Source organism: Lynx rufus, unplaced genomic scaffold (genome assembly GCF_022079265.1).
Source record: "Lynx rufus isolate CCGP_SWC_20201006 ecotype Redwood Valley unplaced genomic scaffold, mLynRuf1.p SCAF_26, whole genome shotgun sequence".
NCBI lineage: Eukaryota > Metazoa > Chordata > Mammalia > Carnivora > Felidae > Lynx > Lynx rufus.
This window is the reverse complement of record NW_025814841.1, coordinates 12,244,440-12,268,089: the sequence shown is the minus strand read 5'-3', so window position 1 is coordinate 12,268,089 and position 23,650 is coordinate 12,244,440. Positions and strand designations below refer to the sequence as shown.

The window sequence follows — 23,650 nt, the reverse complement described above, 5'->3', positions numbered from 1 at the left end:
CATAATCCAGTGAAAACATGGGCAGAAGACATGAACAGTTTTCCAAAGAAGACATCCAGATGGCCAACAAACACATGAAAAGATGCTCAACATCATTCATCATCAGGGAAATACAAATCAAAACCACAATTGAGATACCACCTCACACCTGTCAGATGGCTAAAATTAACAACACAGGAAACAACAGATATTGGTGAGGATTCGGAGAAAAGGGAACACTTTTGCACTGCTGCTGGGAATGCAAACAGGTACGACCACTCTGGAAAACAGTATGGAGTTTCCTCAAAAAGTTAAAAATAGAGCTAACCTACAACCCAGTAATTGTACTACTAGGTATTTATCCAAAGGATACAAAAATGCTGATTCAAAGGGGCACATGCACCCCAATGTGTAGAGCAGTGCTATCAACAATAGCCAAATTATGGAAAGAGCCAAAATGTCCATTGACTGATAAATGGATAAAGATACACACACACACACACACACACACACTGGAATATTACTCAAGGATCAAAAAGAATGAAATCTTGCCATTTTCAACAATGTGGATCAAAGTAGAATGTCTTATGCTAAGCAAAATAAGTCAGAGAAAGATGCATCCTATGATTTCACTCCTGTATAAAATTTAAGAAACAAAACAGATGAACATAGTGCAAGAAAAGGAAGAATAAGATAAAAACAGAGAAGGAGCTCTTAAATACAGAAAACAAACTGAGGGTTGCTGGAGGGGTGTTGGGTTGTGGCATGGACTAAATGGGTGACAGGCATTAAGGAAGGCACCTGATGGGATGAGCACAGGGTGCTAAATGTAAGTGATGAATCACTAAATTCTACTCCTGAAACCATTATTACACTATATATTAACTAACTTGGATTTAAATAAAATTAAAAAAAAAGAAAATTCACATAAAATGAAGCAAACATAAAAGTTTGTTCAACCTCATTAATAATTTTAATACATTTTTATATTATTTATTAACATTAAAAACTAATAACGGCCAATGTTGTAAAGGATGTAAAGAAACACATATATTATTGGTGGAAATTTAAGTTAGCACAATCTTTTTGAAAATAACTTGAGGCATAAAATGTAGCCTTTGATAGAAAACATCACCAAACAGAATTTATCATAAAGAAATATTTTTTAAACAGTAAGCTACATGTTTATAGTATAAGTAGCCTTATTGACAATATTGGAAAGTTGAAAATTCCTAAATGATCAAAAACTAAAGATGATAAAATTACTACTGTACATAATAAAGTTGATAGAATGTTAATAATTAAAATGTTCATTCTATAAAGTATGAAGCAGCACAAGGAAAAAGTGGATTTATGAAAAATAACAAAAGGAGAATATAAGAGTAAATCTAGACTATGGTTGTAATAGTACCAAAAGTATTCATGTCACTGGGCAAGAAATGGAAAAAATATATATTTGATGTGTTAAGTGGGTAGAACTGTGGGTGAATACTTTTCTGTGAGTGTTTGCTTGTTGATATTATGCTATTTACCTACTAAATGAAAGTGTTACTATTTTGTGTTTTAAGGAAAAGTCTTAGATGTCAATGGGAAAGGTAGAGTAATGATCTGGAAAAAAAACAAAACTTTTCCTCCATAAAAGCAATGAGAAACTGGAAAAAAAATGTAAATAAATATAAACTTTATCAGAACCTTGGAAATTAACCAAAAACTTGCAAAATCCAAGGAGTGTTTATTTAAGAAAATTACTGTCAATAAGAACCAAGCTTTGTGATTACATTGAATTGCCCAAATTCCATTGTCCCTTATTCAAGAAAAACAGGGAGGGGGACAAAACAGAAGAGACTCATAAATATGGAGAACAAACTGAGGGTTACTGGAGGGGTTGTGGGAGGGGGGATGGGTTAAATGGGTAAGGGGCACTAAGGAATCTACTCCTGAAATCATTGTTGCACTATATGCTAACTAATTTGGATGTAAATTTAAAAAAATAAAATTAAAAAAAAAAGATATACAGTAGTCTTGAAATCCAACAGCCTCACAACCACAGTACCATGGAGAAGGGAGAAAGCGTTTGGAGTTTCCCAAAAGCCCCACCCCCAGAGAAATGCTGTTATCTGACCTATCTGGAAGTTTCCTGGAAATATAGTGTGAGGAATTTGGGAGTTCACTCACTGCAAACAATTTTTCTCTTGGGGAATTTGTCAAAAATAATTATCAGCAATTATTCAACTTTGCAGCTACCTGAGGCAGTGATAATAGTTAATATAAACAAGAAGCTGACCAAAATACTTAAAAGGTTAATCTGGGAAATAAGATGACCCTAGGGGGCATTGAAAATCTTCCATATATTCCTGGGAGTGTAGAAAGCCACATTCACAAGTAGGGCTGTGTACCTACTCAAGAAAGACCTGAGAAGGCCCTAATATCTCACCTCTGGCTGACCTTGAGGCTTTGTGCAAGCAAAAAGTGAAGGCTAAGGCAGAGTTGTAAACTGTTTACCACATTCTTGAAGGTGTGTCCAACATGCACACAGAACTCCCTGGCAAATGAAATTTCAGTTCAATCACTTCGTGATATCAATGGCCACACATGACAAAAAATATACACTTTACAAAATTAATTCAGGAAAGTCATTAAACAAACAAATAGCAACAAACACTGGAAAGAGGAGGATATACAATTTCTAGAATTTCCATATCATATTCTTTAAAATGTCTAATTTTCAACAAATGATTATGAGACATGCTAATAAAAAGAATGTAAGGCCCATATACAGGAAAAGAAGCAGTCAGTAGAAATAGCCTCTGAGGAAGGCTAGATGTTACATTTACTAGATAAAGATTTTAAATTATTTTAAATAGGCTCAAAAACTAAATAAAACTATTTCTAAAGAACTGAAGGGAAGTATTAAAATGATATCTCACCAAAGAGAGAATATCAGTAAAGACATAGAGATTATTTTTATTTTTATTTTTTTTAATCATTTTTTTAAAATTTTTTTCAATGTTTTTTATTTATTTTTGGGACAGAGAGAGACAGAGCATGAACGGGGGAGGGACAGAGAGAGAGGGAGACACAGAATCGGAAACAGGCTCCAGGCTCCGAGCCATCAGCCCAGAGCCCGACGCGGGGCTCGAACTCACAGACCGCGAGATCGTGACCTGGCTGAAGTCGGACGCTTAACCGACTGCGCCACCCAGGCGCCCCGAGATTATTTTTTAAAAATTTTTTTAATGTTTTATTTATTTTTGAGACAGAGAGAGACAGAGCATGAGCAGGGGAGGGGCAGAGAGAGAGGGAGACACAGAATCCAAAGCAGGCTCCAGGCTCCAAGCTGTCAGCACAGAGCCCAATGTGGGACTCAAACTCACGGACTGTGAGATCATGACCTGAGCTGAAGTCAGATGCTTAACTGACTGAGCCACCCAGGCACCCCATAGAAATTATTTTTTAAAAATAGGAATTCTGGAGTTGACAAGTATAAGAACTGAAATAAAAAATTCATAGAAAGTTCAACAGTAGATCTGACATAGCAGAAGAAAAAATAAGTGAACTCGATATTCGATCAATTGAGATTATCTACTGTGAAAAACAGAGAGAAAAAAAGGAATGAAGAAATATTAACAGAATCCTAGAGACCAATGAAGAACCATCAAGCAAACACATGCGTAGTGAAAGTCAAAAAAGGAAACGAAAGAACAAAAGAGGCCAAAAGATTATTTGAAGAAAGAATGACCAAAAGCCTCCCAAGTTCAAGAAAAATATGATACATCCACAAAGTTGGATTAAGTCCAACTACAGCAAACTCAAAGAGACTCAAAATTAGACACATCATCAAACATGTGAAAGACAAAGGGAGAATGCTGAAAATGCAAAGACTCATTACATAAGGGCATCCTCAATGAAATGAACACCTGGTTTCTCATGGAGACTATGCTGAAAGAAAAAAACCTGCCAATTAAAAATTGTATATCCAACAAAACTACATTTCTAAATGCGAGTGAAATTAAGCCTGACTGCTTTTAGAAGAAAAACAGACTTTAAAACATAAATTGTTAGTTGAGACAAAGGAGGACATTCTATAAAGGGCCAATCCATCAAGAAACTATAACAATTACAGACAAAGATCACCTACCGACAGACCCCAAAATACACTCAAAATACACTCCATCCAACAAAACCCTAATACACATTCTTCTCAAATGCACATGGAAATTCTCCAGGATAGACCATATGTTAGGCCATAAAACAAGTCTCAATACATTTTTATTTTTTTATTTTTAAGTATGGAACGCTTTGTGGATTTGCATGCCATCTTGTGCAGGGGCCAATCTTCTCTGTATCGTTCCAATTTTAGTATATGTGCTGCTGAAGCAACCACATCTCAATACATTTTTAAACACTGAAATCATACAAAATATATTCTCTGACCACAACAGAAGAAAATTAGAAACCAAACAGTAGGAAATTTGGAGAAATCACAAATATGTGGAAATAACACACCCTATAACCAACAGGTCAAAGAGGAAATCAAAAAGGAAATTATAAATACCCCCCAACCCAGCCATTGCACTACTACGTATTTATCCAAGGTATACAGGTGTGCTGTTTCAAAGGGAAACAAGCACCCCAATGTTTACAGCAGCATTATCAACAATAGCCAAAGTATGGAAAGAGCCCAAATGTCCATCGATGGATGAATGGATAAAGAAGATGTGGTATATATATATACAATGGAGTATTACTAGACAATCAAAGAGAATGACATCTTGCCATTTGCAACTACGTGGATGGAACTAGAGGGTATTATGCTAAGTGAAATTAGTCAGAGAAAGACAAATATCATATGTCTTCACTCATATGAGAACTTTAAGATACAAAACAGATGAACATAAGGGAAGGGAAACAAAAATAATATAAAAACAGAGAGGGGGACAGAAACATAAGAGACTCTTAAATATGGAAAACAAACAAAGGATTACTGAAGGGGTTGTGGGAGGGGGGATGGGCTAAATGGGTAAAGGGCATTAAGGAATCTACTCCTAAAATCATTGTTGCACTATATGATAACTAACTTGAATGTAAAGTTAAAAACTAAAATAAAATAAAATAATAAAATAAAATAAAAACATAAAAAAATTTTTTAAGGAAATTATAAAATACTTTTAGATGAATTAAAATGAAGACAGAGCAGACCAAACCTCATGAGATGCAGATTAAGCAGTACTTCGAGCTAAATCTTTAGCTGTAAATGTTTATAAAAGAAGAAAGATCTCAAGTCAGTCATCTTTTACTTTGAGAAACTAGAAAAAGATGAATAAAGGGAAACTAGGAAAAGATAAATAAACTAACCCCAAAGCAAGCAGAAGAAAATAAAGATTAGAATGGAAATTAGTGAGGGGCGCCTGGGTGGCTCAGTCAGTTGGGCATCCAACTTTAGCTCAGGTCATGATCTCACAGTTCATGGGTTCGAGCCACACCTTGAGCTCTGTGCTGATAGCTCAGAGCCTGGAGTCTGCTTTGGATTCTGTGTCTCCCACTCTCTCTTCACCTCCCCTGCTTGTCCTCTGTCTATTTCTCTCTCAAAAATAAATAAGCATTAAAAAAAAATTTTTTTAGAATGGAAATTAATAAAATGGAGAATACCAAACAAAGCAAAGGAGAAAAAAAAGCAACAAAATTGGAATTTGGTTTTTTTTAAAGATCAACAAAATTGGGAAATCTTTAGCTGGGCTTATCAAGAAAAAAAAAAAACAAGATTCAAATAACTGAAATCAGGAATGTAAAAGCAGACATCACTACCAACCTTCAGAGATAACAAGGATTAATGAGAATATGATAAGTAATTATTTACCCATCAATTAGACAACCTTGGTGAAATGGATGAATTCTTAGATGAAAACTATCAAAACTGACTAAAAAATAAACAGGAAATCTGAATAAACCTATAGCAAGTAAAGAGACTGAATTTGTAATCAAAAAACTTCCCACAAAGGAAACCCCAGGACCAGTTGACTTCACTGGTAAATTCTACCTGACACATAAAGAAAAAATAAAACCAAATCTTCACAAATGCAGCCCAAAAGTAGAGTAAGGAATACTTCCCAACTCATTCTAAGAGGACAGTATCATCCTGACATGATTATATACCATGATCAAGTGGAATTTATACCAGAATATAAGACTAGTTCAAAATATGAAAATCAATTAATTTAATACCCCATGTTCATAGAATAAAGGACAAATCCAAATTAATATCTCAACAGAGGCAGAAAATCATTTGACAAAATCCAATATTCTTTCATGAAAAAAAAAATACTCAACAAACCAGGAATAGAAGGTAATTTCCTCAACCTGATAAAGGCCATCTAAGAAAAACCCACAGCTAACCTTATAACTAATGATGAAAGACTAAAAGCTTTCCCCAAAATATTAGAAACAAGAAAAAAAAAATGCCCAATCTTGCCACTTCTATTTAGGCTTTATTCAAGGTCTAGGCAAGAAAAAGAAATAAAAAAACATCCAGATTGGAAAGAAAGAAGTAAAACTAATCAAAGACGGCATGATCTTATATATGGAAAATCATACAGAATCTGAAAAACGTATTACAGCTAATAAACAAGTCCAATAAGGTTGCCGAATAAAATATCAGTATAAAAAAATCAATTGTATATCTACATGCTAGCAAAGCATAATCTGAAAAGGATATTAAGAAAATAATTACATCTACAATAGGAGCAAAAAGAATAACATACTTCAAGATAAATTTAAAAAAGAAATACAATATTGGTAAAGTGAAAACTATAAAACACGGTTGAAAGAAATTAAAGAAGGGGCGCCTGGGTGGCTCAGTCGGTTGGGCGGCCGACTTCGGCTCAGGTCATGATCTCGCGGTCCATGAGCTCGAGCCCCACGTCGGGCTCTGTGCTGACAGCTCAGAGCCTGGAGCCTGTTTCCGATTCTGTGTCTCCCTCTCTCTGACCCTCCCCCGTTCATGCTCTGTCTCTCTCTGTCTCAAAAAAATAAATAAACGTTAAAAAAAATTTTTTTTAAAAAGAAAGAAATTAAAGAAGATCTGAATAAATGGAAAACATCCCATCAAATTAAAGGCTTTTGTGCTTCAAATGACACTATCAAAAAGTGAGACAATAACCCATAGAATGTGAGAAAATATTTGCAAATCATATATCTGATAAGGAACTTGTAATATAGAATATATAAAGAGCTCTTAGAACAATACAAGATAACCCAGTTTAAAAATAGGCAAAATATTTCTCCAAGGAAGATATACAGGGGCGCCTGGGTGGCTCAGTCAGTTAAGCGTCCGACTTTGGCTCAATTCATGATCTCACAGCTTATGAGTTTGAGCCCCGCATCAGGCTCTGTGCTGACAGCTTAGAGCCCAGAGCCTGCTTTGGATTCTGTCTCCCTCTCTCTCTGCCCCTCCCCTACACGTGCTCTGTTTCTCTCTCTCTCTCTCTCTCTCAGGAAAAAAAAAAAAAAAAAAAAAACATTTAAAAAAAAAGAAGATATACAAACAGCCAATAAGCACATGAGAAGATATTCAACATCATTAGTCATTATGGAAATGTAGACCCAAACCACAAAAAGTACCATTCCACCCCCATGAGGATAGCTGTAATAAAAACAGATAAATACATGCATTGGCAAGGATGTGGAGAAATCAGAACCTATAAGCAATGCTGGTAAGAATGTAAAATAGTTCAGTTGGTTTGAGAATAGTTTTACAGTTCCTCAGAAGTTAAACATTGAATTAACTATGATCCAGCAATTCTACTCCTAGGTATATATCCAAGAAAATTGAAAATACATGTCCTCACAAAAAGTTGTATATGACTGTCCATAATAGCATTATTCATAATAGGCATAAATGTCCATCAGTTGAAAAATGGACATTCAAAATGTGGTATATATCCATACAGTGGAATATTAATCAGCTATAAAAAGGGAATAAGTATTAATATCTGCTAGAGTATGGATAAATTTGGAAAACATGCTAAGTAAAAGAAACCATATGCAAAAGGCCACACGTATGATTCTATTTATATTAAATGTCTACATAGGCAAATAGAGACGGCAAGTAGATGTGTGTTTGCCAGGAGCTCGGAAGAGAAGAGAATGAGGACTACTAATGAGTACAGGGTTCATTTTGAGGCTGATGAAAATGTTCTGGAATTAGTGGTGATGGTTGCACATCTCTGTGATATATTAAAAATCAATGATTTGCACATTCTAAATGGTAGGTTTTATGGTGTGTAAGCTAAATCTCATTACAAGGAAAAAAATGACCTATCTTAGATTTGTATTACATTATCTGATGTTCTAGAAGCCCCTCGAGTACTGAACTGGAGCTAGTTGAAAATCCTCAGTGAAAGAAGTCTGTGGCTGTTTAGTTCTTTTTTGTTTTGAGATATGTTACCAACCCAAGGATCAGCCTCATGGGGCACTGAGCTCGCTTTGTGTCTCCCAAACTCCAGGCAAGAATATTTCCAGTGGTACCAAATAAAAGTATCTGTGCAACACCTCCACACCACTGCAATAAAGAGTTCAAAGCACATCCTACCATAACTGGGTTTGCTGCATTCTCTCCATATACAAAGATGGAGAGAGTATGGTATCTCCATCTCCAAACAGGTATCAGGAGACCTGTTTTCTAATCTCAGTGTTGTTGTTAACTTACTTAAATTTATACAAAATGGAGAGACTAGGGTATCTCCATCTCCAAACAGGTATCAGGAGATCTGTTTTCTAATCTCAACTCTGCCAATAACTTATTTAAGCCTCAGTTTCCTTATCTGTAAAACAAGTGGTTGGTACCAAAAGTCTCCAAGGTCTTTTCTAACACAAAGATTCTGAGATCCCAGGAAGGAAATCCCCTTCATCTCCTACTCCTCTCCTCCAACACACTCACCCATAAGTAAGAAACATTCAGCCATGACAACTGGACTATCATTTCTGGCCAAGAAGAGATGGGCTTTGTAGGGTGGCTGGCTAATGGAAAAAGAACAGAAAAAGAGGTGGAGCAACCCAAGAAATGATTCCACTGACTGGGATACTCAGAGACTAGAATCATCTTACCAAGCCAGTTTCCAGGTCTGTGAAGTTTGTAAGTTGGGGATTGCCTCTATGGGGTCCTGATTCTGTTCAATAGAAAGTTCAATAGATGCCCACGGAATACCTACTCTCTACTGCCAGTCCTCGGTACATGCTTTTTCCTCTGGCAGCAAAGGGCAGGTGTCCATGCTGCTGCCTTTTTTCGGTCCCCTTTATAGCTGGAGTCTCTTACTTCCATCTACAGTCCACCCTCAATCTGATGCTTTTCTCAGTTATCTAACTACATGAGATGACCACCTCCCAGCACGGCCAACCCACCGGCCAGGGCCCAGGGATGGGTTCAGAGAAGATAGTAAGGAAAAGCACACCATGCCAGTGCTACTCCAGAGAATCTGCATCTTCAAATGCTTCAAGCAGCATGCTCATTGGATGGATAGTCAGATGGCCATCCCACTCCAGGGACTTGTTCCCTTCCCACCTTGAGGAAGAGGCAGTGCCTATAGGCACCAAGCTGCGCACCCCCAGGGATGGGAGCATTTCCCCCAGACATGGTTGAAGAAGTCTGAATGAGAATGTCACGTACAACCCCTTACAATACTGAGGCCACCCATCTCTCTGTTTAACTTAGCTTCTGAAATCATTCTTGATAATGAGATCTGCCATGCCTCTATTTTATTTCCTGCTGTACAGTAGATTAAGGAGTAAAGTCCACTGTGAGAGCCTGTAAAATGAAGGTGACAGTAATCAAGAGTAGCCATTACCTGGAATATGACTTGACTTGGTTCTTGGCCTTCAAAAATAGAAAATGTCATGGGTTTCAGGGGTCCACTAAACTTCCTCTCCTGGCCATATCCAGCTGTCTGTTAAAAAAGGAAATAAAAAAAGAAAATTGGCATACCCATCATTATGAATACATACATGCCACTTGCTAATTTTATTATGGCTTCTAGGACTGATATAGAAGACACAACATTCTAACCTAGTCAAAACAATGCAAAGTATAGTCAAAACAGATGGAAAGAGATCTGATATTGTTGAGTTTCACTATATCAAAATGGCTTGCCATGAGTCTTGTGCTATTTTTCTCCTTTAACCATTCAAGCAATCCCCCTGTAGAGAGAATATTAACACTCCCATGTTACAAATGAGGCTCACAGAGGTGAAGCTACTTGCCCAGAGTAAATGCCTTAAGTGGTTGTCAGGGCACACACACTAAGATCTAACTGAACAAAAGCTTCTATCTGCCCACAATGCCACTCTGTCTTCTAAACACAACACAGTGTTAAATCAGCTTCTTAAAACACCTTTCCTCCACTCCTATTCATTTAGAAGGACATTTATGGAAGATTCCCAGCACCCTAGAGTTCATGGTCACTTCAAGGACAACTAAATTTATAAGGGAAAAAAATATTTAGATGTGTTGAGTACAGTGCTTACTTGGTACAACTGTAACTTCAAGAAAAGCTTACTATTTTAACGTTTGATTAGCAATCCATGCTCATACAGGAAAAAAAAAAGAACAAAATGTTTACTTCAAGTAACTAAGACATTTCTAAAGCCAAAAGACCTTGAATTTGACAGGCAAGAAACCTCTGCAGACACCCAAATTCAGGCTGGAATAGCAGTATGTGGTGGCTGGGACAGTAAGAAGAGAAATTAGTTATGTGCCGAACTCAGCCCTAAAAACAGTTAATCCTGACAACCACCTGGGGACAAATTATTACTGCCAGCTCCGTTCTACGGGCAATGAGACTAAGATGCTGAGAGGGTAAGCAGCTTGCCCAGGTGCTGACGGGAAGCAGGATTCTAACCCATTGCAACTCTGCAATGGCTGCCCTCAGCTGCTATGCCCCACTACCTACCAGAGCAAACAAAAAAGGACCAAGACAATCTGACAGGAAAACAGGTGACATCAAGGATGTACAGGAGGGTATGACTCCCACCATTCCCAACCCAGGAGGATGGGGAACATCCAGTGGCAACCCCTGCCATCCCTCCATGTCCCACCACAACTATCCTTCTAAAGTGAGACAGAGCATGACAGGTGGCACACAGGGGGACAGCCAGCCATCAACCCATCCACAGAGGGCGCCCTCTGGAATGAGGGATTTAGCACCCGTACCCAATGCTTCTTGTGTGGTTCTTCAGGTCTACTTGTGTAGAAATCATGGGTGGGATAGGTTAGGATCAGAAGTATAATATGAGGAGTTGATGGTTGGGGAGCTGGAGAGGTGAAGAACTCGGGGGAAGAGAATTGTTTGCCACTTCTTCAGGGAGAGCAAGTACACTCTTGGGATGGACATGCTGAGAATAAACCGAGAACAATCAGTATGAGAGTTTGGGGGAAGGCCTTCCACTATATCCCTTGGTTCACTGAATTTCGATTAACTTGATACTGGTTGTCTGTCAGATGAAAACACAGAGGGCTTTGGAATTTGGTCTCCACTCCCTCAGATTGTGGAAGGCCCATGGACTAGCTGCCCCCAGCCATCAGCAACCTCTCTCTTTCGGGAAGCCAAGAGGTCTCTTTCCCAGACTCCTCTGCAGCTAGCAGGGAGCTGAGTGACTTAGTTCTGGCTCCTGAAACAAAAGGTGAAGTCTACTGGAGGGTTTCTGGTCAAGCTTTTATTTTCCAATGAAAAAGGACAGATGTGGCCAGCATTGTCACCTCCCTTCCCCGTTGTTCTTGCTCAGACCATGCACCGCATGTCTATGGCTGTGGTGGCCATCATGAAACCACAAGGGAACAAATCAGCTCAAATAATGGTGGAGCGAAGAGAATGATGCCCAAGTCTCTGATAATATCACAGAAATGCAAAACCTGCCTTGGGCTGTCCACTTCAGGCTTCTCGTTATCTGAGGAAATAAACCTCGACTTACTAGAGCCACTCCAAAGTTGAACTTTCTATTGCCTATACTAAAAGCATCCTTAACTGACACAATAACGTTATAGACTTCTAGCTCATCAATTCCTTTAAGGGAATATCTTCCTCTGGGGGCTCTTTCTCCCCTGCACTCCTTTTCCACATATCCTCTGGAGGGCAGGACACAAGAACTGGGTGCAAATGTCCAGGCACCACCATGGTTGGTACAAGAGAAGAGCAGTGGTTTCTGTGGGATCATGATTTAACAGCAAACTGCCTTCATCAACTTTCTGCTCATGTCAGCAAGTGGCCAGTCTTTCAGCAGCTCACACTAGTAATGGCATCCAGAAGAAACTCCCATTAGTCGAGCAAACCTCACAAACAAGACTGTGTTCTTCCTGCGAGGACAAGCTGGCTCACCTATCGGGACAGGAGGGTATATCTCAGTTGCAAGGTTCAAAGTTGGGTTCTCATAACAGGGCAGCAAATCTCCCTACATGCCCATTAACATTTCTATTTGGGCTATAAAGATTTCAAAATGCGTGTGTGTGTTCTGAGTCATCAAGCCACATTGCCCGAACTGGGAAAGGTGGTGTGGGGGAAACGAGAAAGAAAAGAGGGTTCATGCAGGAGTTGGAGAGGTAACACCTACCATCCTGCACGAAGTAAAAGGAAGGGAAGAGAATAGAACTGTCATTTTTTAAATGTTTCCTGTGCAGCAGCTGTGGGACTAGACCCTCCACACGTATCATTTTTTCTGTTCCTCAACAAGATCAGGAAAGTACGTCCAGAAAAGTGCCACAGCGGAGACACAGATAATGGGGGATGAAGCCAGCTCTGTGGCACCACCGAGCCCCAACTCTGAGCCACGTTGCCACACCCTTCCAGACCAGCAAAGGATACATGGGACTGCTAGGTCTGCCTACCGTGTAGCCACCCTCCTTGTACTTCCCAGCAAGAGTTTTCTGCAGTAATTACATAGTATTTATGCCAAACCCTCCTTACTTCTAGAAGAAGTACAATCCCAGGCAAAACTCTAAAACAGGTGGCTTCTCCTTGATTTCCCTACCTAACTATGCAGCACCCCTTCCCAAACCCTGGTCACTTACTTGCTTTCTCTTCAGGGCCCTTGCAATATATTCATGCAATGTTTCGTGCCCCCGACGGAAACCAGTGCTCAGGAGAGAACAGGAGAGCCACTTGCTGAACAAATGACTGAGGGTGAGGGGCGCCTGGGGGGCTCAGTCAGTCAAGCGTCTGATTCTTGATTTTGGCTCAGGTCATGATCTCACAGTTGGGAGATCAAGCCCCACCTCAGGCTGAACATGAAGCCTGCTTACGATTCTCTTTTTTTTCTCTCTCTCTCTCTGTTCTTCCCCCACTTATTCATTCTCTCTCTCTCTCTCAATAAAATAAATAAGCATTAAAAAATTTTTTTAAATGACAGGGGGTGGTGGGGTGGATGGTAGCAACTCCCTTCCTTCACCTGACACAGCTGTGCATGTGTCTATCTCCTGGGCAAGGCTCTTGCTGCCAGCAATGGTTTGGGCACTATTTCTTACTCTAGGTAGAAATCCCACTGGCCTGAGAGTAGAGAGAAGGAAAACTTATATCCAACGTTTTATCCAGGAAAAAAAAATGCATGTCTCCTTCTCAGACAAGATAAGCCCACTATTATCAAGTTATCATGATAGAATCTTGTCTTAGATCTTGCTGTCTCCTAATATAAGTCCATGATTATGTACTTACTTTCTACCCTGTTCCTGGCATAGTGCTGCGTGCTGAGGTTGCAAAGATGACTAAAAGATAGTTCTCCTCATGGAAGTCAAGGTCCATATGAATGTAGACACTGAATATTTAAAATGCTGTAGTAATAATAATAGCCAATATTTATCTAGTACTTAGACTGGGCCGGTCACTGACCAACGGGCTTTATATAAATGCACTAACTCATTTAATGGCCACAACAACCAATAAGGCAAGTACTCTTTTAAGACCCATTTCATGGGGCAGGAAACTGAGGTTCAGAACTTAACTATCTCACCCAAGCTCCTATCATTAGTAAGTGGCACTGCCACTTTTGTACCTAGGTCTGACTTCACTACCACCCTGTGATAAGACAGATAGCAAAGGGCATTCAATAGGGTAAGAAGAGGAGACAGGTTAAGAGGGGATGTTTGACATACTCCAAGCAGCCCTTGTGTCTGGCTTTGAGCTCCCAGTCTATGAGGAGGCACATTGCTCCTAAAGTTGGAACCGCAGCTTCCTTCCCTCCCCCAGGAGGAAGGCTCTGGTAGGTTTACAAGTTTGGCTCTGTTTCATTATGTCAATATTCTGAACTTTGAGGACTCTAGGAGGCTCTCAGGAACTTAGAATTTGATGCTATTTTTGGGTCCCAGAAGAAAAAAAAACAAGATTTGAAATGTGAGGGTCTAGCAACTTCCTTCTAAAGAGAAAACAGATGCTTCCCCATAATCTTGCCTCCTAATACAACAGACTGTTGGGCAAGTGTATGACCTTTATGAGACTCATGAATAAAACAACGATGACACCCCACTATCTACCCAAGATTGAGGGCTGGGTCTCTCCAGAGTCCATCCAGCTCTAATTTCTAGAAGCCTGTTAGTCAACAGGGTTGACTCAACAAATGGCTAAAGACAACTTTGATCAGAAAACTACAAACCATATATAGGGGATAAAAGTACAAAACAGAGCAGGGTTGAAAATAGAGAAATTGCTTTCCTTAGTATTCCCATGGTAATTTTTCATGGTCAAAGTAAAAAAATAAAGTCAAGATTAAGGGACATAGACTAAAGTATACATATATATATATATATATATATATATATATACACACATATACACACACACACACTACATACACATAAATATATTTAGTATATATAGACATTAATATATGTACAGTATACTTTTCTTTCCAGAGTCCCTGAGCTATACATGGAGATCTAAACATGAATAGACAGATTTGTTTTAAACCTTGCCTGTTAAGTGGTATTGGTTCTTAAGAGTTGAGGAGAAAGTACCTCCCTGGTTGAAGAGTAGACATTTGACTTGTAGCCATTTCATCAAAAATATCACAGTGGGGCAAACTACGTGTCCTTTGTATACAATTTAATTTTGATAGATTTTTTTTTTTAGGTGATGATAATCATCGTTTCCTTGGTATGAGGTAGAAAATGGCAGAAAATATTCTGGCAAATAAATAAAGAACATCCTCTTCTCTTACCAAATAAAGTGTAAGGAGACACAAGCCATGGAGTTGGGCTCGCATCATTGTGGTTTTCTGTACTGAAACTTCTGTGAATAAACCAGAGATAAAAGTGATTAGTTACCAGTCGGTTAAAATCACGTATTTCCAACCAGAAAGGATCATGGAACAATATCCAATTATAAACCTAGTAGAATGGGATTTCTAAAGGCCAGCTTCTTCTCGTTTCGGAACCACCCAGCCTTCCAGAAGCTTTATGATGCCTCATCCATAGCAACACACAAGTCAAAATCCCCAAAGAAGCTCATAGTAATTCCATTTCTTTACCTGTTTCACTTTATTATAATCTTCTCCATTTAAGGGTCATAAATGGTAGAAAATAAGTATAGTTTTCACTTTTATTGTATGCATGGGAAAGATATGTTTTGGCAAATGCCAGGATAACAGATACTAAAATTTTAGTGATTCTGATTCAAAGTTGCAAAGACATGAGCTTCCTCGAGCAGAAAGAACCCAAGAACGTTCATCATCCTTCATTCAAAGACTTCACCAGCCACACTTCGGTCTTCTAAACACTGTTGCTAACTAGGCAATATGCCTAAGGGAAGAGTATATTTCTTATTACTCCAAAAGCAACCAAATAAGAATCCAAACTCTGCCCTTACTCTCTTCTGTTCAGCATTATTCCTTTCTTTCTTGTGGCTTCACATTTTTTCAACATTATAACTTTCACTCTGAGACACATCATGACGAACTGATTTTTAAGATCTGATATAAATTTTCCACATGGACTATAAAGCAGGGTTGTTGCCTATCATAATACTGGACTGCTAAAACAAAACCAAAAAAATTGGTAAAATGGAACATGTACCCATTTCACCAAAATTCCAATGAACTTATATCACTAATATAGTCACCATGAAAATATGGTTATTGAAATTCTAACCACTCTAAAAATGTAGTCCCTGACATTTTAAATTTCTTACATTTGGATAGCTTATATTTGAACTTTATAAGTACCACACGCTAACCGATTGTGCCACTGGAGCTCCCATATTTGAACTTGAAAAAGGTAAATGTGGGGCGCCTGGGTGGCGCAGTCGGTTAAGCGTCCGACTTCAGCCAGGTCACGATCTCGCGGTCCAGGGGTTCGAGCCCCGCGTCAGGCTCTGGGCTGATGGCTCGGAGCCTGGAGCCTGTTTCCGATTCTGTGTCTCCCTCTCTCTCTGCCCCTCCCCCGTTCATGCTCTGTCTCTCTCTGTCCCAAAAATAAATAAATGTTGAAAAAAAAAATTTTTTTTTTAAATAAAAAGGTAAATGTACTACACAATTTTAGCCTCGCAAATGCCTTAGGAGATAAAGATGGAAATAAGCATTTATTAAGCAACATCTAGGAGGTAGATTTGGGAGGAGCCTTTACAAACAGTGTAACAGTGATGTAGACAGTGGATTCCGAGTCAGAAAGCCTGTGAGTTTCTCACAGACATAATGAGTTAGGAAATGTTATACTTGTTTTATATATGAGGAAATGGAAGTTCAAAGTTAAGTGATTTGCCTAACACATAGCTAGAAAGGGACATTGCATTGCTTCCAGCCAGATCTGTCAGATCCCAAAGACCTAAACCTCTTTCAACTCTTTCTACTGTACTGTATATAATGTGGGAGCTGCAGAGATACAGAACTAGGAATAGAGGTATGGAGATATATAAAATGTATATATTGTTTCTACATGCTAAATCAATGAAGCAACTATTCCCAAGGTTCTACAGCTATGTTAAGGAAGAGCTAGAATCAAAACCCTTCAGGAAAATCAGATTCATAAATTCTATGAATGTTTAGAAATGAGCTTTTGCAACAGAATTAATTTGGTCGTTGTGTTCAAACATCATTTTAGAATTGGCTCATTATCTTAAACACAAACAAGACATTTTTCTACTGCTTTAGACTGCTTATGTGGTTTGGAAACACATGGAAATAAATAACAATGCCAGGCTGAAGCATATTGCAATATTAAATATATATATATATATATATCAATTATTAAATCTAACTAGGTTTGTTTGTTTTTTTCACATTGGAAAAATTCACATGATCAGCTGTCACCAATGTTTTTAAGAGAAGGGGTGCCTGGGTGGCTCATTCAGTTGAGTGTCCAACTCTTGGTTTCAGCTCAGATCATGATCTCATGGTTTGTCGGTTCAAGCCCCACGTTGCACTCCAGACTGACAGTGTGGAGCCTGCTTGAGATTCTCTCTCTTTTCCTTTCTCTCTGCTCCTTGCCCACTTGTGTGCGTGCGCTCTCTCTCTCGCTCGCTCGCTCTCTCTCTCAAAAAAAAAGTAACAAAAAATAATAATTATTATAAAAAATACTTGTAAGAGAAGTGAAAATATACATGATAATGGCACACTTGGGGATCATTCTCCTCAAGCTCCACAGCATTCAAGAGCTTTCAAATACTGGTCCCAACTTACTCTTCCAGCCTTATCTCCAACTCCCTTCCCACCCTCAGTAAAGCTGTCTACCAGGATGGACTCTGCACCTGAGATTTCCTGTCTCCATGCTTCGGGGCTTGCTGTCCTCCCCACCCAGCACAAGGCCAGCTGCAATAAAGGGACAGATAATATTTGCATCAGGAAGTTGGATTAAGATTGTCCTTCCTGACCTCTATTCATACTACTTGTCATACCTTACCTCTAGTTCAACTTGTTCATTTATTTCAAAAGCACTGAATTATTATAAAAAGCTTCTCATATGCCAGATACCATGCTAAGAACTGAGATACGCAAATAAGGGGTACCTCACGGAGCTAGAACCAAAATCCTACTTCCTTCATGAGATCGTCAGTGATTTCCAGCCAGATGTATCTTCCTCTTGAAAACCCTCCTGCATTTTATTTTTTTATCATTTATTTATATATCCGTGTTATTTCCTCTACTAGGAAGCACAATCTTTCAAGACAGAGGCCTAATTTTATTTTTTTATTTAAAAAAATTTTATTATGTTTATTTATTTTAAGAGAGAGAGAGAGAGAGAAAGTGCGCGCAAGCAGGGGAGGGGCAGAGAGAGAGGGAGACACAGATCCAAAGCAGGCTCCAGGCTCTGAGCTGTTGGCATATAGCCCGAGGCGGGGCTCGAATCCACAAGCGGCCAGATCGTGACCTGAGCCGAAGTCTGACGCTCAACCAACTGAGTCACCCAGGCGCCATGAGGCCTAATTAAAAAAAATTTTTTTTTTTTTTTTACCTCTCACAGCTTGTCATACTATGCCTTGCATATATTAAGCCCTCAACAGATGTTTGTTAAATTCTAAAACATTTTAATTGTCTAACACTGATATCCTATGAATTTTGTCCAATCTATAAGAGCTTTCAGAATAAACACAAATTGTTAAAGGAAGTTAATTTGGAATTTAAAGATTTGTTTTGATGCAAAGTAATACATTTTTATTGTTGGTGAAAAGGCTTGCTTCTCTTTTAAATACACTAACAGATTTCTGCTCAGTAAATAGGTTAAGGACTGGCCAATACACATCACCTCTTCCTTGAACTGATTTCTTTAGTGCTTTTAATCTCCCAAAGACATATAAATTGAATGATAGAAAAGCAAATGAAAATAAAATAAATGCCTTATTTTAGTCAGTTGCTCAGACAGGCCACCATCTGGGATGCTTTAAGGAATCTAAAACGTAAAAGTAGCAATGCACTTATCCCTTATTTTGTCAGTCACAGCACAGAAAGGTTTCCAGTGAGCAAGAGAAGTAATTGCTCTCTGCTGCCGTGCCTAGGGTTCCATGATTTATTTGCAGACAAATATACCCCACAGTGCGGTTGTTGGGAACACGGACCCCGGAGTTAGACTGGTTGGTTTGGATCCTGGCTCCTCCAGCAACCTGTCTGTATTCCTCTGTAAAGCAGGGATGATCATAGTACTTACCTTTGAGATTTATGGGGTTCAATGAGTTAATAGTTTGAACAGTGTTCGTCACATAAAAATTCATTCTGCCACTTCGTTCCCTTAGTCAGAGCTTTCAGCACTGTCCTGTAGAACGTCTCCTTTCATCATCCCTGGCGTTTGGAGGCCCCCATAATACTCAAGAAGCAGCCTTCACAACCAAGCGAAGCCGTGAGACAAAGCCTTTATCTGAATGCATCAAGGCAAAAGGCACTAATGCTGGGATTATGCCAGAGGAGGACTTTAGCCCCTCAAACAAATCTTGCCTATATTTCCTCTGTGCATGGACGTAATTCCACTAATGAATATCACATCCTGGATCATAATATTGCTGGAGGGAAACCATAGTTTATAACCGCAACTGCCTAAAACCACCACGCCACACACACTTGGTAGATTTCCTCACAAACGCTCCTTAGAAAAGGATTGGAGTGTATTTCTAGATAATTCAATGACATTTTAGCTGCCCTACCTGAAATGGTTGATCCAAAGATCTGCTTAGAATTTTTGCTATTTGTTGGGGTTCCCCTCAGGCACAAAGACTAAATTCAGACAGTTTCTATGGCAACTATCTGTGAGGCCAAGCACATCCTTAGCAACACAGGTCAAAGGTTTTGTGGGAAAGGGGGATTTTGAAAAGCCACCACCACTTGCTTTAACCATGGACCATCGGCAAATACAGAATCAGGGCTGCTGGCCTTGCTGTTTACGGCTAATGCCTTGATTCACCACAGCCCACAAAACACAAATCCCTCTGCGTCCTGAATCTGTGTCCAGCCGGAAGAATAGCACGAAGGCAGCTAACACTTACTGAAAACCATTTGCCATGCACAGGCTAAGACTTCTATATGCGTTACCTTATTGATTTCTCATAGGAACCCTCTGAAGCAGGTACTGTTAAAATCTGCCTTTTAAAGATCAAAAATCTAAAGGTGAGGGTTAAAGAGGTTAAGAGACATGCCCGAGATCACACTGCCTGGCTAATTCTACACCCATGTTCTTTTCATAAACATAATGAGACATCTAGTATCACTTAATCCATTACACATCTTCCCAAAAATTCAAAAAACTTTTTCTTTTTCCTTTTTTTTTTTTAAACTCTGCTGCTCTTCCTTGTCAGAAACTGATATGATGCCCCCTGCTCAGAGGAACATTAGCCTAGGAGATCTAGTTCCTACAGAACACGTATTCCGTATCATACCATCTCTCCTCATTTCCCCGCTGACCTTCGCCTTAGCAGTCTCCTTTTTTAAATTTTTTTTTTCAACGTTTATTTATTTTTGGGACAGAGAGAGACAGAGCATGAACGGGGGAGGGGCAGAGAGAGAGAGGGAGACACAGAATCGGAAACAGGCTCCAGGCTCCGAGCCATCAGCCCAGAGCCTGACGCGGGGCTCGAACTCCCGGACCGCGAGATCGTGACCTGGCTGAAGTCGGACGCTTAACCGACTGCGCCACCCAGGCGCCCCATTAAATTTTTTTTTAACATTTATTTTTGAGAGACAGAGCAAGAGCGAGGGAGGGACAGAGAGAGGGAGACAATCTGAAGCAGGCTGCAGGCTCCGAGCTGTCAGCACAGACCCTCACGCCGGGCTTGAACCCACAAACTGCGAGATCATGACCTGAGTCAAACTCGGCACTTAGCTGACCGAGCCGCCCCGGTGCCCCAGCAGTCTCCCATTTTTTAGCCAAGCCAGGTGTTACGTGTTGGATAGTGCCCACACCCAATTCGTATGTTGGAGTCCTATCTCCCAAGGACCTCAGAATGTGATGTTATTTGGAGATAGGGTCTTTACAGAGGTAATGCGCTTAAAATGAGGTCTTTAGGGTAGGCCTTCATCCAATCTGACTGGTGTCCTCATAAAAAGGGGAAATTTGGACACACAAACACACAGAGAGGGAAGACAATGTGAAGAGACATAAGAAGAAGATGAGCATCCAGAAGCAGAAAGGAGGGGCCAAAAACAGACTCTCATGGCCCTCTGAAGGAACCAACCCCTGCTGACACCTTGATTTTGGATGTCCAGACTCCAGAACTGTGAGATAATAAATGTCTGTTGTTTAAGCCACCCCATCCGTGGTGCTTTGCTTTGGCAGTCCTACCAAACTAATATACCAAGGAACTCTGCTTTTGACTAAGAAAGGCACTGCCATTCCAGGACAGAGGTGGCCTCAGAAAGGGCTGTCTTCAGTTATTATACATGCAGTGCCCCTGGCAGGCCTCTCAGGGCTCCGTTCGAATCTTGATTGATTCTCCTGCTGGGCGCCAATTCCTCCAAGAGGCATTTTTAGACACTCTTGTCATTTCCCCCTTTATCTGAGTAAGGACGTGGAATTTCTAGATCCCAAGTCTCCAAACCTTCAAGTAACTCAACACACAAGCATTGATTTTCTCCCCCTTGCAAAAAGCTAGAAAGGCAAACCTTAAATAGAGTTAGTCATCGCTCATCCTTCACAGAAAAAAAAGAAAAAAAAAAAAAGAAGCATTAAGGGCTTTGAATTCAAATAATTTACCCTGCTCAAAGGTTGAACTATGCATTTCTAAAGAACAAAGGAGGTGCAGGAGGGAAGGACTAGAAAATTTGTTTTCATAGGTGATGTGGGCAGGAAAGGATGTGACTGGACTTCATAATACTGCCAGGACCCAACAGCACCATATATCCTGTGTACCATTTCTTTCATCTCTGCACTGTATATTGCTAAGAGCCCCATAAATTATAAAGCAAGGCCAGATATGAATAAAGATCAGATTAAAAGCCTGCTCACACCATTGTTCATCAAGTGATGTTCAGATCAATCATGCCCATCTTGTCGGTCTTGCTCACAAATCTCTGGCACCAATTACATCTCTAAAGGTCTAGAAAAATCACAGGAAGATCTGACCAATTTGCACTCTTGACAAATTAGGGACCCAATTAAAGCGGCCATTAATAAGCTAGAAGTAAACAGGCAGGCATAAAAGCAGGGCCGCTGCCTCATCCTTCAGACTGATTTAGGAGGAAGGAAAGAAGAAAATGAGGGATGGACGCCCACCCCCGGGCACACAAATAGAAGCACTTTGTTCTCTCGCTAAGCTTTGTAACGTAGATATGCCAATATTTCAGTGTATGAAAATCTGGATTTACACATCTACAAAACTGAGAGTGATTATTTGTATCAATAGGTTCGTGGTCAAGATAAATGGGCTCACGAAAGATAGACGGCCTCCCCCAGGACTTAAAATGTTTTTAATTTATGTGATCAATTTAAATACAAATGACTACTGGAATCAGTCGTATTAAAGAAGAAATGAGCTCTAAGAAACATTTTGAGACATGTGCTTATGCCTATTCCTGCCTAGCTTTATTCCACCCAACACTCCCAGGAAGGGAGTAAGGGAAGGGCAGCAGGAGTGAGGAGACCTCTCCTCAGAGTCGCACAGGATGCCCCATCCCTGAATGAGAAGGTGGTCAGGGGAGGTCAAAGGGAAGGGAGGGCCCCAATGGGCATAGATGGATGCCTAGTCATGGTGCTTGCCTGACATGTCAGGCAGGTTGGCCGTAAGACGTCAGTGTTGCTTTCCCTGCGATGTGCAGGTTGACACCTCAGAAACCCTGGGAGGCCACAAGGGAAAGATGTGCTTTCCTCCGTATCTGTCAGAACATCGTAAGGGCCTTCCCTGGCCTAAAGAGGAGGCTAGGAATCATTATTTCTCATAAAAGATGGCTGAATTGCTTTTGACAAAGTGCTTTCTCATGATACAACAGTGACTTGTGTATTATAAAGGACACAGACAAGCATTTGCCAGTATAATAAAATCACACATTCTGGCCTTAGAAATTCCTTGTGAGGTAAATCTAAATTAGATTTCATCCCAATGGGTTTGGACACAGAGATTAAAACAAAACAAAACAAAACAAAAATCCCTAAAACACTTGTAATACTAGCTCATTTATAAAGTAGCCCCGAGGCAAGGGTTCTCACGACAAAAATGTACAGACATGCTCAACTATAGCAGGTTCACTTTCCAATCCCTGAATTAAATCATAATTGGCAGCTGGGATGAGTCAGAGAGTAAAAGAAAAATGAATTTAATTCTATCTTAATAAAGAATACCATGCCACTGTGAAATCTCTCATTTTTTTATAGTTGAAAAAAAATTTTTTTTAATCAGCTAACATTTTATGAGCATTTACTAAGTCAAACACTTTGGATACCTTATTTCATTTAAATAGCACAACAATCCGGGGCACCTGGGTGGCTCTGTCAGTTAAGGGTTGGACTTTGGCTCAGGTCATGATCTCACGGTTCACAGGTTCAAGCCCCACGTCAGGCTCTGTGCTGACAGCTCAGAGCCTGGAGGCTGCTTCTGATTCTGGGTCTCCCTCTCTCTCTGCCCCTCCCCCACTTGTTCTCTGTCTCTCAAAAATAAATAAATATTAAAAAATAGTAATAATAAATTAAAAAAATAAATAGCACAACAATCCTATAAGGTAGGTCCTGTTGTCATCCTATAGGGAAGGAAACTAAGCTCAGAGAGGTTGAGGAAGGGGCACCAATCTGGTTCCA

The 23,650-nt window shown here is 39.8% G+C and overlaps 1 protein-coding gene and 1 pseudogene across 1 annotated transcript in view; both read right to left on the bottom strand.

Annotated features, from left to right (window-relative positions):
• Positions 1-15,216, bottom strand: part of CDH17 (cadherin 17) — a 62,352-nt gene extending 47,136 nt beyond the window's left edge. Inside the window, exons 1-2 of the mRNA XM_047089023.1 lie at positions 15,169-15,216; positions 9,819-9,917 (exon numbers count right to left, since the gene is read on the bottom strand). Of these exons, the coding sequence (XP_046944979.1) occupies positions 9,819-9,917; positions 15,169-15,216 (147 nt within the window). The remainder of the gene's footprint in view (positions 1-9,818; positions 9,918-15,168) is intronic.
• On the bottom strand, positions 4,263-4,359 carry LOC124519090 (uncharacterized; annotated as a pseudogene).
• Positions 15,217-23,650: the final 8,434 nt, after the last annotated feature.